At 39.4% G+C, this 18,344-nt stretch overlaps 1 protein-coding gene across 8 annotated transcripts in view; it reads right to left on the bottom strand.

Annotated features, from left to right (window-relative positions):
• LINS1 (lines homolog 1) overlaps positions 1-18,344 on the bottom strand; it is a 42,574-nt gene that overhangs the window by 15,885 nt on the left and 8,345 nt on the right. For 5 of the 8 annotated variants that reach the window (XM_035024013.1, XM_035024015.1, XM_035024014.1 and 2 more), the window contains 6 exons: positions 14,587-15,087; positions 14,370-14,459; positions 13,167-13,308; positions 11,092-11,682; positions 9,506-9,677; positions 6,650-7,631 (listed from right to left, as the gene is read on the bottom strand). In XM_035024013.1, coding sequence (XP_034879904.1) covers positions 6,749-7,631; positions 9,506-9,677; positions 11,092-11,682; positions 13,167-13,308; positions 14,370-14,459; positions 14,587-15,009 — 2,301 coding nt within the window. In that variant the 5' untranslated portion in view covers positions 15,010-15,087 and the 3' untranslated portion in view covers positions 6,650-6,748. Of the gene's footprint in view, positions 1-6,649; positions 7,632-9,505; positions 9,678-11,091; positions 11,683-13,166; positions 13,309-14,369; positions 14,460-14,586; positions 15,088-18,344 lie in introns of those variants that run through there. The other 3 variants (XM_035024019.1, XM_035024020.1, XM_035024018.1) reach the window with 2 other exon arrangements.

The raw sequence follows: 18,344 nt of genomic DNA, 5'->3' as shown, positions 1-18,344 counted from the left end.
GTGATTACTCTCAAGTGTGACTTTGTTTCTACTATTAGTTTGTAATAAAACTCGCCCATATGGTAGAAAAGCTGTTGGCAATTAATTTTATTTTCCAGTTACCACTTCCCTTCCCTTCCATGTAATCATCAGATCATTCCTTATACATATCAAAAGTGACACACAATTAAAAGAGCAAATGCCATGTTCATGCTAAAGATGCCACATGATGTCAAAAATGATTTACTTGCCAACAATCTAGTGAGTAAGGGAAATATCTTTATTGCACAAAAAAAGAGCAAAGTCAGAATTTTGGAAGACAATTTACAAGAAAACTGACAGTCAAATTCCAATTCTATTATACATGAGAAAGCTATACTACTCTTTTGTTTTGTTTTCAGAAATGAACAACAAAAACACCCAGCAATTGAGCGATAGAAAATATCCTTTTCTCTTCTTAGCAAATAAAAATAGTTTGGCTTCTGGGAAACCTGCCAGTCCTTATTACAATTTATTAAATACTTAAAAAAACCAAAAGCCATAAGCAATTCTAAATGTGCTGCCAGTATGTTCATTTTATGGGACTAAAGGGAGAAATGTGCCTGACAGGAGTCCTAAAGCACTTAAAAAACACAAGGGCTGCCAGGATGCCACAGACAATCCCAAGCACCAGTCCTAGAAGATATCTTTGTTGTAAATGCGTGTTTGAAACTCCATGGCTTTCAGTGACTAGGTAGACTCTTGTCTCAAACCAGACTAAAGATACCTGAACCTTTCTCACTGGGAAAGAAATCGTACCCTGATCACATGCCATTTCTCAGTTCTTCTAAATATCAAAGAACTGTATTTGCTTTGAAAACAAAGTTTCCAAAAAGGAAAAATGCAAGCAATAACTGGCTATACACAAACATGTATTTCATTCAGTGCAGAGTAACAGTTGCGTCAAACTACTTGGTGTAGCCCAGTGTCAATGGGAAATTGAGGAAGGGATCACTGTTTTTCCCAGATCTTAAAAAATAACCTAGTGAGTTTTGTAATTAGGAGCAGATCCATGGTGTTAGCTCTACAGGCTTTGATTTGTGTTGTTCAGTTCCATCATCCTTAGAATAATCAGGAAAACTTAGAATTGGTTTGCTACTCTGGGCTATGACAATATAGTCAGGAAAGGCATTTTATCAACACTGTTTTCAAATAGGCATTTTAATAGAGCAAGACAACTTTGTACACTGTCATAAATGACAAGACCAATTAAAGTTGTATTTAGGTCAAGTTTCCCAACACCTGGGCCGTCCAAGTCTGCTGAATGCAGCCTGATAAGAGGTGGAAGGAGTAACAGCCGGTCAGACCAGAGCGTGAGGAGGTGCTTGGCGACTAGAAGAACAGTACCTTTAGGGATGGTGTTCACATTGTTGTTGACTTGGGATGGTGTGCTTTTCAGCCTTTCTATCACTTCAAAGATGCCACCAAAAAATCCCACTATTCAGATGGTACAGAGAACACACATATGTTGACAACCACTGTCCTTGTGTTTTCTCCTCTCTCCTCTCCTGTGCAGAATTGCTCTCTCAGACTTCACCAACAGCGACCTAAGGGTCAAAGCACCCAGTGCTTCTTCTCAGAGATACTCAACTCCATATGGATTTTCCTTCTCAAAGCCCTGCCTAAACCCTCAGAGTTTCCTCAGAGTATTTCTTGCTCTTCTGTCCTTGTCCTTTCCCTTTCCTCCTTCTTCTATCTAGGCCTTTTCTCCCTCCTCTCTCTAGTCTCAGGGTGATCACGCCTTGCCCCGTGATTCTCATCAGACCTCTCTGCATCTGCCTCCTGTGTTTGCTTGAGCACCATCCTTCTTTCAACACAGGACTTCTGTCTGTCTGCTGGACATCAACATGTGCTGATGAAAGCCTGAAGTCACTCAGGGGAAAACTGAACTCATTTCCTTCCTCACAAGACTTTCTACTTCCTTATTTCTGTGAACATCAGGAGCTTCAGCCACACGAGTAAAAAAATGGCTCCTGTCTCAGGTTGATCCTCTCTCCCCTTTTAAAAATTTAGATTTTTGTTTGTTTGTTTTCAGTTATATATGCATACATTGTTTTAAGACGCAAAGTCTTTTAGTTCTGGAAAATTTTCTTGAATTTTTTTAGTACTGTTTACTTTCCACGTCTTTTTTTTGCTCTTTCTGGAACTTCCATTATTCAGTTATTGAAACTTGTGGACGGGTCCTCGAATTTTCTTATAATTTTGCTCTCCTGTCTTCCAGTTTCTTTGTCGTGTTGCTGTACTTTCTAGATTTCCTCAACTTAGACTACATTTCTGTTATTTTCCATTTCTGCTATCATATTATTCATTTATACAAAGTTTATTTTTAATGTATTATCTTTTACAACCACTTATCTCTGAGGATAATCACAGACTAACTTCCTCCCCGCTTTATCTGCCTAGTTTGTTTTGGCTTCTCTTCCATGTTTAGAGAGTTTCCCCAAATGCTTGATGATCCTTGGCTGTTCACTCATACTTAAGAGTTGGGCATTTAAATGCCCATCAGGAAGTCTATGCACATGGGTGCAGTTTGTGACCATGGGCTTCAGAGTAGGGTTAGTTGGTGGAGAAATTTCTCTGGGGAACCCTCCAGTGTATCCTCAGATCTTTTCTTTGGATTGGTCAGATTCCTCAGAAAAGTGACATCTGGTCTCTTGGGGGAGAAGGCTGGGGACAGCAGTGGTTCTCAACATTCAGTTGTCTAATTAATCCCATTTTCAGTGTGCTATGCCTATCCTCAGATGTGCCTGGTGTTCCCCAGTCCTGAGACCCTGTTTTACGTTCTCTGGGAAGTAAGCTTCTCATGTACCTGATTCAGGGAGTGCACAATGGTTTAACACATGAAATCAGGCAGAGGATCTAGAAATAATTCTCGAATAGGCTTTCAATCAACCATTCCTTGGTTTACAGTGTAGTACTTGACACTCCAAAGTCTTCAGGGGGATCCACCTGGTAACCAGGATGCTTCTCATTTTTCTCCATTGCAGCTAAGGATTTGGTTTTCTTAGGTCTGCTAAGTCAGTCCTTGTGTCTCATTGCTCCTGATTTTGGCTCCTTTACTCTTGTCGCAGTGGGTCTCTGCAGGGAAAGCTGGATGCAGGTACTCAGCCAGGACTTGCTGCCCCTGTTCCATTTCCACTGCCCTTAACTCCAGTGGAGTTTCTGCAGGACTCTTTCCAATCTTGCTACTTGTCCACCTAGCCACTATATTGCTACCAAAGTCACTTTTTTCCAAACAGAAAACCCGTCATTTACTCAAAAACCTTATTGCCTATAAAACAGTCCAAACTCCTTATCAAAGGTCCTGGATGATCTGACCCCTCCCCCCCCACAATATCCCTTTCTGGCACAACTTATCATGAAGAAGAGGATGAGAGGATGTTGGAACCGGACTGCCTGGATCAATTCTCTTGGCTCTGCCACTTGATCAGCTGGGTAATCTTGGCCTAGTTATTTAATCTCATCTGCAAAACAGGGATTATAATAGTACCTGCCCTCCAACATTATGGTGAGGATTATTAGAGCACTTACCACAGCGGCTGGCACATAGGAAGTACCATGGGAACGTTAAAGGTAAGCCTCTGCACGCCTGTCTCCTCCAGGAGATTATCAAGTCCTTGGAGAGGGCTCTATTCCCATTGAGTCAACATTTGTGGGATGCTTATAATGGGACAGACATGATGCTCTCCACTAGGGACTATGCAAAAAGAGCTTGGCACATGAAGACTGACTAATGATTAAAATAGGTGACAAATGCTACAATACAGGAAAGAACACAGTGAAGAGAATAGAAAGCAGGTAAGACCCAATGATTCAGAACAGTGGGGGAAGGCTTCACAGAGCCAGCATTTAAGATGGGGCTTGAGGAGGGGCGCCTGGGTGGCTCAGATGGTTAAGCGTCTGCCTTCGGCTCAGGTCATGATCCCAGGGTCCTGGGATCGAGTCCCGCATCGGGCTCTCTGCTCCTTGGGAGCCTGCTTCTCCCTCTGCCTCTCTCTCTCTCTGTCTCTCATGAATAAATAAATAAAATCTTTAAAAAAAAAAAAAAAGATGGGGCTTGAGGAATGAATCTGTAAGACAAAAGGTTGTGCTGTTAAGACGGTGGGTGGGGGGAGAACGATAGGTGAGGCTGGAGAAGCAGGTTGGGGCCAATTGCACAAGGGCCCTGCATAACCTGTTTTGAGTCTGTATTTTGTTTCAACCAGTTTGTTAATTTCACCATCCTCCCAGGCTGGGAGTCCCAAAGACAATTTGGGGGTGTTACAAGTATTTTGTTATTAATAACAGCTGCAAGGCAGCTATCTGGCAATTATTTAAAAAATAAATTCAAACCCATTCCCCCAAAATGTTCAAGAAGTCAGACATAAAAGAACACATACCCTATGATTCCATTTATATAAAGACAAAACCGGGCAAAATTTAGTCTATGTTTTCCCAATTCGGGATAGTTGCCTTTCCAAGTGGATAGTGACCAGAAGGGGATCCAGGCAGAATTTCTGGGGTGCCAGGAGTTTCTTGATGAGATTACTGGTTCCACAGGTATGTTGTTTATGAATATCCATCAAGCTGTATACTTATATGTGTTCTTTATCTATTTTTAGTTAAAACAATAAATTAGACTCATGATACTTTGTGCTCACTCGGACACACGTGTGTGTTCACTTCAAGAAGAGGTGGAGCTACAGGCTGGGAACTCATTGTGCAAGTATCATTAGTTTGGTGTTCCTTTACAGACTAACTCAAAAGAGCTCTTGGATATTCTGAACGGCTGAGGATAGCCAACATCAGTCACCTTCACCACTACTAGGGCTTCCTGAGAGTGTGTGACAAATTGACTTATACCCAAGGGTCAGAGACTGAAATACCAGCACTCAGCGTACGCAGAAGATGGCCCTTCCCCTCATTTTAGATATAACAAGTGGCTGATGGTTCCTTATTAACCTTATAGAGAAACACAGCTCAAAACCACATCTGTACATGCATGGCTTTTAAGGCATTCAACGTGTGTATACCCTTAGAAGCATAAAGAATCACGTTTGTTTTTTTGCTTTTCTGAAAAAAACTTATTTTCACTTAAAAAAAAAATCTCTGTACCCAGTTAAAAACAAATAAATAAAAAAGTAAAAGAAGGTATTTAATGAGAAGTCAAATCTTTTACTTTAGATCTGTTTCTCAAGGTAACCACTGTTAGGACTCTCATATATTCTTATATAAATATTTTATAAACACAGGAAAGCATATATAAATGTATAAGTGTATTACACTTGCTCCCTTCTTTTCTTAAACAAATGGGAGGCCCATATATTCACTTTTGTTTTTTACTGCAGATGTAAACATGGATACAGCTCATTCTTTCCACAAGTATATAGTATTCTACTGAGTATATATATTATCTTATTTAACCAGATATTTATCTTTTGCTTTTGCAAACAATGTGCCTTGAATACTCCTGAATACACTTTCTTTAATGTGTTTCTTAAATTATGTAGAAACTACCCCAGTGTATACCAACTCTGTTACCAAACTTTTTGACCTCTGCATTTCCACTACCATTAGCATCTCATTGCTATCTTAAGTAGGAATTCTCTATTTAGTTCCGCTGATCTTTCCATTTCCACCTGAATGAGTACTGACCTGTTCTGATTACCACAGTCTTACTGCCTCCTCTCAAAAAGAATGCAGAATATAATTATTCATATCACAATTTATTTTTACTTATTTTTATTATTTTTTTAAGTAGGCTCCACGCCCAGTATGGAGCCCAATGTGGGGCCTGAACTCATGACCCTGAGATCAAGACCTGAGCTGAGATCAAGAGTCAGACTTAACTCACTGAGCCACCCAGGCACCCCTCACAACAATTTTAAATAGGAAAACTATCTACTGATTAAAAATTTGCTTTAAAGAATAGACTCATGTTCACAGAATAGACCATACACCTAAAAATACAGAGAACTCATCTCCTCTCTTAAAAAAAACCTGCCAAGATTTTAAGTTTTTTACACATCCCATTACAAGTAAATAACTGAGGGAAATAATAAGTATACTGGGTTAAATAGTGTCCCTCCCAAAATTCACATCTACCCAGAACCCGTGAATGTGACTTTATTTGGAGGTAGGGTCTTTGCCGATGTAATCAAGCTAGGATGAGGTCACACTGGATGAGTGGATGCTAATCCAGGGCTGGTATCTACAGGAGGGAAACTGGATACAGACACACAGGGAAAACCTCACGTGACAACAGAGGAAGAGACTGGACTGACACAGCTCCAAGTTATAGAACACCAAGGAGTGCCAGCAATCACCAGAAGACAGGAAGAGGCGGGGAAGGATTCTTTCCTAGCGCCTTGAGAGAAAGCATGGCCCAGCTGACACTTTGATTACGGACTTTTAGTCTCCAGAACTACAAGAGAATATATTTCCATTGTTTTAAGCCACTGAGTTTGTGGTAATTTGTTAACAGCAGCCCTAGCAAACTAATAGAATATCCATCTCAAATTTGTGTTAGGTCTGAACCACTGTAAATTTCAAGTGACATAAAACCGTTATCAGGTGACTTGTCATTTGAGGTATCTCTGTCAGTCACTAGGCTACTCTGAAAAGGGCAAAAGGACAGACTTGATTTAGAAAATGCTTTTGAGGGTATTTATTTATTTATTTTTACGATTATCTCATTAAGGCACAATTTATAGCAGGGAAAAACAGTTCCTGGAAATAAAATGCTACTGTTTTACAAAGCGTTCATACTCTCGTTATATATTGCCTCAATATGTTTTAACAACTTCAAAAGTGCCGTGGCATTATACGGGAAAAGATTTTTCTTCTGCAAACGGTAAATGGCACCTTGTAGCTCTTCAAAGCACTTCAGTGTTGTGTAAGATATTCCCACTTTGGAGACGTTATTTGGGACTCTATCACAATCAACAGAGAAGGGACTATGAGACTGTTTTGGAACCAGAGGCCTTGATTGAGGCTCTAGGCGAAGTTGTTTTTTATCCGTACCTGTTCCAACTGGGTCCTGAGATTTCTTCATTGCTTCTTGGTGTAAAGATGTTTGTTTACTGTTTGCTGAGTGCTGGTCTGTGCCTTCTGCTTCAGAATCATCAGAGCTGTCATAATCTACCAGACTTTGAGAAGCTCGTAGGGGAGGCAGATTATCAGCCTGGAGCGTGGCACGGGTCTCCTTGGATATCACAAGATGGCTCAGAGATCCAGAAGAAACATTAGAAGCCCAGGAGATCGAAGCATGAGCACTTCTGGGACTACCAGGAGCAGCTGAAGGGCTAAGTTCTGTTTGGTTGCTACTTCCGTCTTGGACAAGTGAGGAGCTACAACCACAAATACTTATGCTATCTTTAGATTCGGTTACGTCAAAATACTTGCAAATCGTGAAAAAATGAGCCCAGTCTTTTTGCAGTAATTTTAAATATCTAACAAAATATTCAAGGAAACAGGTTTCCGATGAAATCAAAAAGTCAAGAAGAACTGAAGAATCAAATCCTATGTTTTTCAGTAAGAATAAGAAAATACAGTGTGGATTATAGCCATACTCATGTGTGTGATGGTTCCACATTTCTTTTTCTTGAGTCGAGCTTTCAGTAGCTTTACATTGTCTGAAAATCAAGGTCACAGAGGCCCCAGATTAATGACTTTTTACAAAAATAACAGTTTTTTTCAAAAATAATAGTTTTAACAGATATAATTCACATACCACAAATTCACCTAGCAGATTATTTTATATGCATTATTTTAAGAGAAAAAAATTCAAAACAATCTCTTCCTCTACAAACTCCATATAAATCTAACTCAATACATAAAATCCGCAGATGTCAGTAGTTCTAGTTATTGTCTGCCGAACAAAAGTCCTCTATCCTCCTGTCTTTTGACATCAGAGTTCCCTCATTCCTACAGGTAACTGATTACATGGGATAAGATGGGGCTGGAGAGTGACCTCCTTCCTTTCCTTCCACGTTCTCCTCTAGGGGTGGGCACGTGACCTAGACTGACCAGTCAGAGTGCCTCATGCTCCTGGCGACGATGACTGCTTCCAACATGAATCTGTGACCCCAGCGGGCCAATCAGATCCCCCCACCCCGGGACTCTTGCTGGAGATATTAAAGATGACACTGTAAGGCTGCCGCAAGCCAGGCACTGCTGGAAGCCCCGCCTGAGAATGAATTCAGAGTTGCAAGATACGGGAAAAGAGCAATGATCAACAATATGATCGAATCCCTGTACATACAGTGTATATTCAGTGATCTCTGATGCCCACAAGCCCCTTGGAATGAATTTCTAACTGTGAGCTAATAAATGCCTTTTTGTTTGTTTGTTTGTTTGTTTTTGCTTAGTCTGTGTTGGTTTCTATCCTTTACAACCAATCTTAACTAAAAAAGTTACATTAAAAAAAAAAAATACAAATGGCATGAGCACATGCCTCTCTGGACACACTGAAGTGAAGAATGTTAGAGATTTAATTCAGACGCTTCCTCTTCCCTGAGCAGTAAGGAGTCAGCTCTGAGTACAACTAAGATCTATTCTAATCAGCTAACAGGCATGCGCGTTTTCAGACTGACTTTGTATCTCACCGTTTGGGAGCCTAATTCAAATCACATGCAGGCATTCTGTGTTCTTGATTAGAACCTTTTGAAAATTGGCTGCAAACACTTAAGAGTCCGAAAGCAGCCACTGCACAGGGCCATAACACAAGTACGACCTGGCAGCACCGCACTGAGCTGTCGGGCATTAGTAAGAAAGCCCTTCCTCTGATGCCAAGACAGAAATGGAAATCAAGCAAATACTTGAGGGTTTTAATAAAGCCGAGCAGAAACAGTGTAAAAGGTCATTAGTTACAAGCTTCATAACCATTTACAGATATTTGCCACAGGATGATATGACCCCATGTACAGCCGCTTTAATAAAGCAGGAACAGGCTCAGCACGCCATGTCATCAGTAACACAGCTTCATGATCAACCTCAGAGACCTGCCTCAAGTGGCTATCAGCCCCCATGCAACCGTATAATAAAATGAAAATACTGAGCTGCTGCTTTGGTTACTTAAAAAGGCAAAAATCACCACACTGAAGCTCATGGTGGAAAAGTTAAGTCTTGGGGGTGAAAAGCATTTTAGAACATCGATTAAATGAAGGTTCGGACAATGGTACAAGCTTACTCCTGCTCACGTAGGTAAACCGGATGAAGCTAAACCAGAACCTGTGCTTTCTAGCACCCCCGCCCCCCCGGTCTAGTTCTACTCCCCCAGATCTGCCTACCCAGCCAAGTTTTCATAATGAGAACTCAAATGTAATCTCATTTTCATGTAGGACAGGGTTAAAGCAAGGAATTGGAACTTACAAGGAAACCACAAGATTGTTATGGATTTTTTTTTCCCCTTAATGATGGAAAGTAAACAGTATGTCCAGCACATTATTAAAAATGTTTTCTGCTTTTCTGGCACGTAGTTAGTAAAATTACTTTAAAATATACTAGCCTGGTCAACTTTAGGTAGATGCCCAGTGACGCTTTGGCAGCCTCCAGCATGTCATCGTCTTGTTCTATGAAGACCTTGGAGATCCACTCACATAGATTGTGTGACTGAAGGGAGGGCTGAAGGTGAGGCTTTAAGAAGGTCAGTAACTCACACATGAAACTCTGTAAATCAACTTCAACAAATGCAAATTTCAAAGAGCGGGCAACTGCTTATGAATACATTAACATCGTATTATAATTTTATATATAGGCATCTCAAATACTCCAACATGGATTATCATAATTCACACTTTCAAAAAGCCTATGAGTTAGGGATTATCTCTACTTTGCAAATTAGGAAAACTGAATGTCAGAGGATACAATTAAAATGTATACTCTTGAGTGAGTGAATATCATCTATTCACTGCAAGTACCAGATAACTATTTTGGAGAAACTAGAGTTACATGAATTCTTGCTAAAAGTATATAAATAAATGAATAAGTAGTAGACAAAAGACATCACTTCACTGGATGCCACAGCTATTTGTTACTAGAGGCAACAGTGTGGCCAAGCAAAATCATTTTGCCTTTAAAATAACAGGAAAGTTTTTTTTTGTTTAAGTATTAAAAGAAAGCACAACTATTAAGCATAAAAACCAAAAAAGGTTTTGGGGAGTTTTAACTGTAATTTAAAACTCTGAATTGGGGCACCTGGGTGGCTCAGTTGGTTAAGTGACTGCCTTCGGCTCAGGTCATGATCCTGGAGTCCCAGGATCGAGTCCAGCATCGGGCTCCCTGCTCGGCAGGGAGCCTGCTTCTCCCTCTGACCCTCCCCCCTCTCATGTGCTCTCTGTCTCTCTCATTCTCTCTCTCTCAAATAAATAAAATCTTTAAATAAATAAAACTCTGAATTATAGAACACATGCCACCTAGTGTTTTAAATTATAACCGCACAGAATGATATCTAGTGTGTGGTAATTACAAGGTAAATGACATTCAAAGCAATTCAAGAAAGTAGCTGCTTACAGTTCAAACCTTTCACTAAAACTATATGCCGCTTGTTTAGGGAAGTCTACTATTCCTTTTTAGCAGATGAAATGGAGGACATGTCTTCCCCAAAACCTAAATTGAATATCCTACTTTAAACAGTTGTCTTTGGACTTAGTTAAGATCCTGGACATTATATGCAACAATTTCTTAATCAATGTAACTTCTCACGTTAGTTTTAATTCACTTTCTAGTTATTGATAATCTACGTTACCCAATTTTCTGAAGGAAAATATGAATGAAATACTACAAATATTTGAACTGACTTATATCACTTGCTTTGAGGTGCTCAATAGCACCTCTTTATTTTTAACCTTAATCATTAATTATGCCATACAAATTCAGTTTAGCCCACAAAATGTACAAATTCAGTTTAGCCCACGAAATGTTGACATGTTTCTTGTGTAATTCTAATTTTTCTTTTTTAAAAGAAAATGTAATAAATTATAACATGTAGATTTAATTAGTGGAGTTAGTCCTGAGATTTGAAAATTATTAATTACTTTATATCAGTAAACAATTACTCATTACTTTGCACACAAAAGGAGTTCAGAGAATTACCTTTCATTTCATCTGCTGAAGCACAACTTTGAAACTTGATTTCTACGGATTTAATGATAAGTAGGCTTGCTGCTCTGAGAATAACATGATCTGGACCAGGGACACGCTCACATGTAGGTTGAATTTCATCTCCACCAAAGCAGGGAGGTTTTCCATGGACAGACAACGTCCTCAATAAGCCCAAATCCACAGCTCGCAAAACAGCATCAGCTAAAGCCAACATATCTACATCTAAATGCCGATCTGGTGGCATTAGGACAGGGCTAGATCCCCGACAAAGGTCTTCGCCCACTTTCCAGAGTAGGCACTTTTTGATGAATATGATGAACTTCCTTTTGACAAAAGCCTGAACAGGCCAGGTAATAACATCTAGCACACAAGAAGGTTTCAAAAATAAAATCCTCTGGCAAGTGAAATGTAGCTTCAGATGGATTCTGGAAGCTATAAGAAGTTCAAGTAATTCCAGGAAACATATCAAGCTGTTTATTATTTTAGAGGTATCTTGGCAGCTTTCAAAATGCTGAGAAAATAACGAATTGTAAAAAACTTCAAAAATAGTGTCAAAAGGAGTCAAGAACTGCTTTAAAATTTCTGCAATGATAAAAACAGTAATTATAAACAAGAGGAAAAGTGAAGGCTTCTTTTTTTTTTTTTTTTAAGATTTTTATTTATTTGACAGAGAGAGACACAACGAGAGAGGAAACACAAGCCGGGGGAGTGGGAGAGGGAGAAGCAGGCCTCCCGCGGAGCAGGGAGCCCGATGCGGGGCTCGATCCCAGGACCCTGGGATCATGACCTGAGCCGAAGGCAGACGCTTAATGACTGAGCCACCCAGGCGCCCAAAAGTGAAGGCTTCTTAAAACACAATTTACAATTCAATTTTTATAAATATTATCACTTTACAAGATGAAAAAATGGATGTGGACTGTTTAATGTGAACAAATGAAGATACACAAAATAACAGCTAATATATAATACACACACACACACACACAATAGAGTATTACTCAGCCATGAAAAAGAATGAAATCTTGCCATTTGCAATGACATGGATGGAGCTCAAGTATGTTATGCTAAGTGAAATAAGTCAGTCAGAGAAAGACAAATACCATATGATTTTACTCATATGTGGAATTTAAGAAACAAAACAGATGAACATGGAGGGAAAAAAAAAAGAGGGAACCAGAAAATGGACTCTTTTTTTTTTTTAAAGATCTTATTTATTTATTTGGCAGAGAGAGAGAGAGAGATAGAGAGAGCACAAGTAGGCAGAGCGACAGGCAGAGGGAGAGGAAGAGGCAGGCTCCCAGCTGAGCAGAGAGCCAGACGTGGGACCTGATCCCAGGACCCTGGGATCATTACCCAAGCCGAAGGCAGACACTTAACTGACTCAGCCACCCAGGTGCCCCCAGAAAACAGACTCTTAACTACAGAGAACAAACCGATGGTTGCTGGAGGGGAGGTGGGCAGGGAGGATAGGTTAAATGGGTGATGGAGATTAAGGAGGACACTTGTGATGAGGACGGGTGTTATTTGTAAGTGATCAATCACTAAATTCTACTCCTGAAATCAATATTACACTATATTTTAATTAGAATTTAAATAAAAACTTGAAACAAGCAGAAGAATAATAGCTAATAACCACAGTTAATTATCCATTTTACAAATATCAAAAGGGACATATAATAGCTTTAATTTTTGCCTAATAATTATAGTCTTCAGTCAAAAAACTTGGAGTGAGATTATTTAGTTTTTCATACTTCAGGACAGATCAGATGCTGTAAAGTAAGTTTTAATCTTCATTATAAACATAATGTTCCGGGGCGCCTGGGTGGCTCAGTCGTTAAGCGTCTGCCTTCGGCTCAGATCATGATCCCAGGGTCCTGGGATCGAGCCCCGCATCGGGCTCCCTGATCACCGGAAAGCCTGCTTCTCCCTCTCCCACCCGCCCCTGCTTGTGCTCCCTCTCTCACTGTGTCTCTCTCTGTCAAATAAATAAATAAAATCTTAAAAAAAGAAACATAATGTTCCTTGGGAGCAAAAGAATGACATTTATGGGGAACCATAATTTGTACCTGTTTTTTGTGAACATGTATCTTTAAAGATTTCTTTTATTATAACAGTAAGGGTCCAGAGGCAGTATACTGCTTTCTCATTTTCAGGGTATTCAGAAAGATTTTTTTGGCAAAAAGCAATCCAGGAATTACTAAATGTTATCTACAAGTGAGAAAACAAAAAGTAGCAAGTTATAATAGAAAATTTTCTTTACAATTGCAAATTACCTATTATATACAGTACAACTCTATATAACATTGTTTACTCCCTTGCAAAAAAAAAGTCTAGGGCGCCTGGGTGGCTCAGTTGGTTAAGCGACTGCCTTCGGCTTGGGTCATGATCCTGGAGTCCTGGGATCGAGTCCCGCATCGGGCTCTCTGCTCAGCAGGGAGTATGCTTCTCCCTCTGACCTTCCTCCTTCTCATGCTCTCTGTCTCTCATTCTCTCTCTCTCAAATAAATAAATAAAATCTTAAAAAAAAAAAAAAAGTCTAGTATTTGGTAAAACAAGAAAGACACAAATATCCTAATATTCTGTAAGTAAAAAAGTTCAATGTGCCATAGAAATAAAGGCTCAACAGGGAACATGAAAATATTAGCAGTCATTATTTCTAGGTGGTGGAAAGATGTGTGATTTTTATTTTGTTCTTTATACTTTCTCTCATTTCCCAAATTTTCCACTACTAATGCCATCTTTTTGTATTTAGAAAAAAATGTTACTTTGAGAAAGGAATAAGTAATTATAGCTTAAATAAATCGGTAGATGCTTACATTTATTAACTAATGCAGAGATAAGAGAAAAATCCGATGCTCAATTTGTTTGTATTTTTTTCATCACGCTTAGGACCATTCTTAGAATTTATTTATAATGAACCTGTAAAAATGGTCTTGGTCTCCAGCAGAGGCTCCTAAATCTTTTTTTGGAGAAAGGGAAGCAGGCCTACCTGCTCCTTTGAGAAACTGAAGAAGTTATAGACTGACTTGAAACCCATCCTTCAGGTGAAGAATCTGATTTATAATGACTTATGACATATTTAAGACTCTAATCTTTGATACAAGTCACTAATATATTACTACTCCATTCTTACACTTTTATGGATTTATACGTTATTAAAAGAGCGAACATTTTATTGATACAAACATTTGAAGGGTAAAATTGAATGCCAAAGAACAATTTTAAAGAAACTATGAAAGAAAACAGCATAACTTGATTACTTATCTTACCTTTTCTCTCAATTGGAAATACAGAAGTAGTGCAAGGCACTTTGCAGCCATGTGAGATAACAATTTATCCGAGTTTTGGAACATACAGGTCTACGGGAAAGCAAATAAATTTACCCACTATTACTGAATGTTTTTAAAACTTTTGTTTTAAAAACCTAGATCTAAAGAAAAACCCCCAAAACAACAACAAAAAACCCACAGAAAACAAATGGCTTACTAATTTAGAATCGATGTCAGATGATTTTAAAAGAACTTTAATTGTATCTCTGTATTTCTCCTTCGCACGGAAGTCAGTTTCAACAGACAATATTCTGGTTATCATCACTTTGATTACTGTTAACTGAAGGAGCATTACTTCCCGGGCGCTGCGTATCGGCGAGTGTTTCTTCAAACACACAGGCACTGCAGAAATGGTAGCCAAATTGGCAGAGGATGGCTGATGCTTGTCCTGGACTCCATGGGGGTTTGGGCATTCTGAAGAGGCGGCTGTAGAGCAATCTTGATCCAAAGATGCTGGGTTGAGATAAAAGATGTAATCATGGTTCTCATTTTCAAGTGTGGCTCCCAAAAGTACCTTCTTGTATAATTGTTCTAAAACGTCAAAGAAAGCTTCCATTGGGACTGCCAAAATATATCTCATGAGAAAGCTGACAACTCCAAACTGTAAATATTAATCTCAGAAATGCAACAAATCTGTAAGATATTTCTTCGGTAAAACCTAAAATAGGAACAGTAATTTTAAAATTAGCATCATATACATCATATTACAGGGGAAAGGCATCTATTTTCACTTAATCATTTCGCCTCTCAAGTTAAATAAAGGTAATACTGATTGCTTAATTTCTAAAATGGAAAACTGGTAATAAGAACATTATCTTAAGACTGTAAAAATGAAATGGATGTTTTCCATACAGATTTAAGACCATAAATTTATTTTTAATTTTATCAGAGCAGAAACTTTACCTTTCCTCTAACATTTTTCGATGGGCCATGAGGGCCTCTCAATCTTGGCACTACTGACTTTAGGGGCTGGGTAATTTTGTTGTGGGGGAGCTGGCCTGTGCATTGTAGGAAGTTCAGCAGCATTCCTGGCCTCTGCCCACTAGATGCCAGGAATACCTCCCTTGGCGGGGGTCGGGGGCATAACCATGCAGGCTGACACCCACAGGGCCACCTCCAATTAATTAACCTTCACCTTCAACTTACAGATGAAAACCTAGTTAGATGGCTGTGTGGTCAAACTACTGTGCTTATTGATGATTAATTCACAACTTAAAATTAAATAATAGGAAGATCCTTTGCCAGCACTTTCAACATTAAATAAAAAATGAAAAACGCCAAGAAAAAGACAAAATGTTAAGCGAAAATAATCCAAACGTGAGCACGCTGTCCTCGTAGCTGGATACAACTTTAGATACGCCCGCTGTCCCGGACGGACTCTGACGTGATAGATACCAGCAAGAGTGAGGAGAAGGGAAAGGACGCTTACGGTCAGACGTGGCTTATAAAGCAAGGAATATGGACAATCACTGATAGATGAGTATTAGAGGAAATATTATAGGTCATACAAGTATTAATGTAGTTACTATAGAGCAAGCGTGGCTGGGAGAAATTTAAGACTGGCAGAAGCTAGAGATTACTGAATATCCTTCCATTGAAATGCTGAGCCTCTGGGAATTATATGATCCTTTGGGGCTCAGGCCTTTCATTGCCTTTGAGCTATTTCACACCTTTGTAAATTTGTTGATTGCTGATGGCAATGCAAATAATTCTTGTCTATAGACATGCAGATAATTGTCTGGTGGAAGGTCAACCCTCCTCTCAGCGGGAAAAGCCAGGTTTGCTTCTATTTGTAAACTCAGTTCAACATTCCTTTACTCCATGTAAATTCATGGTTCTTTAACTTTTCCTTTAAAATGGCTGTGACATCTGCCTAGTTCTTTCATTAGTTAATGAGTTAAATAAAATTGCTGATACAAGTTCATTTTGTATGGGTCATGACTTTGTCCCTTTCCAATTTATCCTTTAATAAAGTCCAAGGACTTTCCCCATCTACTCCGGCCCATTTATAAATGCCCAGTCCATCTTTTAACCATGGTCCTCACTGGAGGAATCCTAGGAGGGCTGTCACTTACATTGGGTCTCACTTCTACAGTATGGCCCACTGACCTGCCCCTGGTCTTTATTTTTCCCCTCCCTCTCTTCCCCCTTGCTTAGCTTCTAAGGAATTTCAATTCCTGATCACCCTCACAGGACAAAACCGCCTTGTTTTTGTCCTATAGTGTAAAAATAAGTTTTAAGAAACCTATAGATTGTAACTTAAAGTTAAGAATGAAACTTTCTCTGGTAAAGTTTCTCTGAATCCTCTTTTGAAACTGTGAACATCCCACATGATTTGGAAACATAACTAATTATCGGGAATCTTGTTCCATCTGATAGTGTTCAATGTTATCTGTTACCTGAACACTGTGCTCCCAGAAAGCAAGAATGATTAATGTTCCAAGAAACGGCTCACCATATTCCCAGCTAGGCCTCACCTCTACGCTTCCACACTGACTCCCCTTGTTTCACAAACCCCCACATTTCCTCCTTCTTGAGACGTGTCCCATTAATGAACATTCTACCTGTTGCAATAACCTGAATAAAATCATCTTAATTGTCTGGTTAATTTTTTTTTTTTTAAGATTTTATTTATTTATTTGACAGAGAGAGAGAGAGAGACAGCACAAGTAGGCAGAGTGGCAGGCAGAGGGAGAGGGAGAAGCAGGCTTCCCGCTGAGCGGGGAGCCCGATGCGGGGCTCGATCCCAGGATCCTGGGATCATGACCTGAGCCGAAGGCAGCTGCTTAGCCAACTGAGCCACCCAGGCGCCCTGTCTGGTGAATTTTATCTGCCACAAACAGAAACTAGCTTTCATATTCTACTTCAGGGTCCACTTCCAGTGTATTTATTTCACTTTATATTTTGGTTATAACAGTAACATTTCTTCCCAATAAAACTATTGACATCTTTTATTGAAGTTGACATAAACTATTTCATTTTTATATGTCAAATATTCTGTGACAATAGACTGTTTTAGGTTTTAACTAATATCACATGTACAAGCCTATTATAATTTTTAGCTGCAAATGGAATTCTTTTTATTTCAATGCCATGGCAGTAACAATACTTCCATTAAGGAGCAGCTGGGTGGCTCAGTCAGTCAGGCGTCTGACTCTTGGTATTTGCTCAGGTCATGACCTCAGGGTTGTGGGATCAAGCCCCACACAGGGCTGCACACTTGGCATGGAGTTTGCTTGGGATTCTCTCCCTCTGTCCCTCCCCCTGTGCTCCCTGTCAAATCAATTAATCAATCAATCTTAAAAAAAAAAAACAAAACACAACACTTTCAATAGTATTTCTATAAATCTTAAGTCCTTAAATTTTACCATGAATGAGAATAAGACTGTGGATATTCAACAATTTTGACCTATAAAAAGGGCCATTTCAAATGGTTCAAACATTTCAGCATGCAAGACTAAAGTGAATACCAATAAATAAATAGATATATAGACAAGCAAGTTAAGTAAGCAAGCATTACAGGGGGGAAATGGGCCATTTTCTTTCATCGTAGGACCCAGGTTCTTTGATAAGAGTGGTTGTGAGTAATCAGATTGAAAAGCATCAGCTGGGGCCCACAAATGCCAGGCAGGTGTAGGGTGCCAAGGACAGGCTGCCCCAAAATGTGTCACTCTGGCACATTGATTATTTTAAATAAAATTTACTTCAGAGACAGCCTGTGCAGGAAGGACACTCAGACCCTCCTCTGTCCCCCTGAAAACAGGAAATAAATCTCCCATGCAAGAGGTGTCCTCCCAGTATCAGGAGGTAGAGACAACCTGATCTCCACAGATAGGAAATTCAGAGCCAGGAAAGCTGTATAAACAACCGTTTTTACTGTTTACTGATTTACTAGCACAATCCAAATTCTCTTAA

The sequence above is a fragment of the Mirounga leonina genome, unplaced genomic scaffold, assembly GCF_011800145.1.
Source record: "Mirounga leonina isolate KUSES-001 unplaced genomic scaffold, KU_Mleo_1.0 Mir_178, whole genome shotgun sequence".
In the NCBI taxonomy this organism is placed as follows: Eukaryota; Metazoa; Chordata; class Mammalia; order Carnivora; family Phocidae; genus Mirounga; species Mirounga leonina.
The sequence above is the reverse complement of the archived record's forward strand: the minus strand, read 5'-3'. Positions and strand labels throughout refer to the sequence as shown.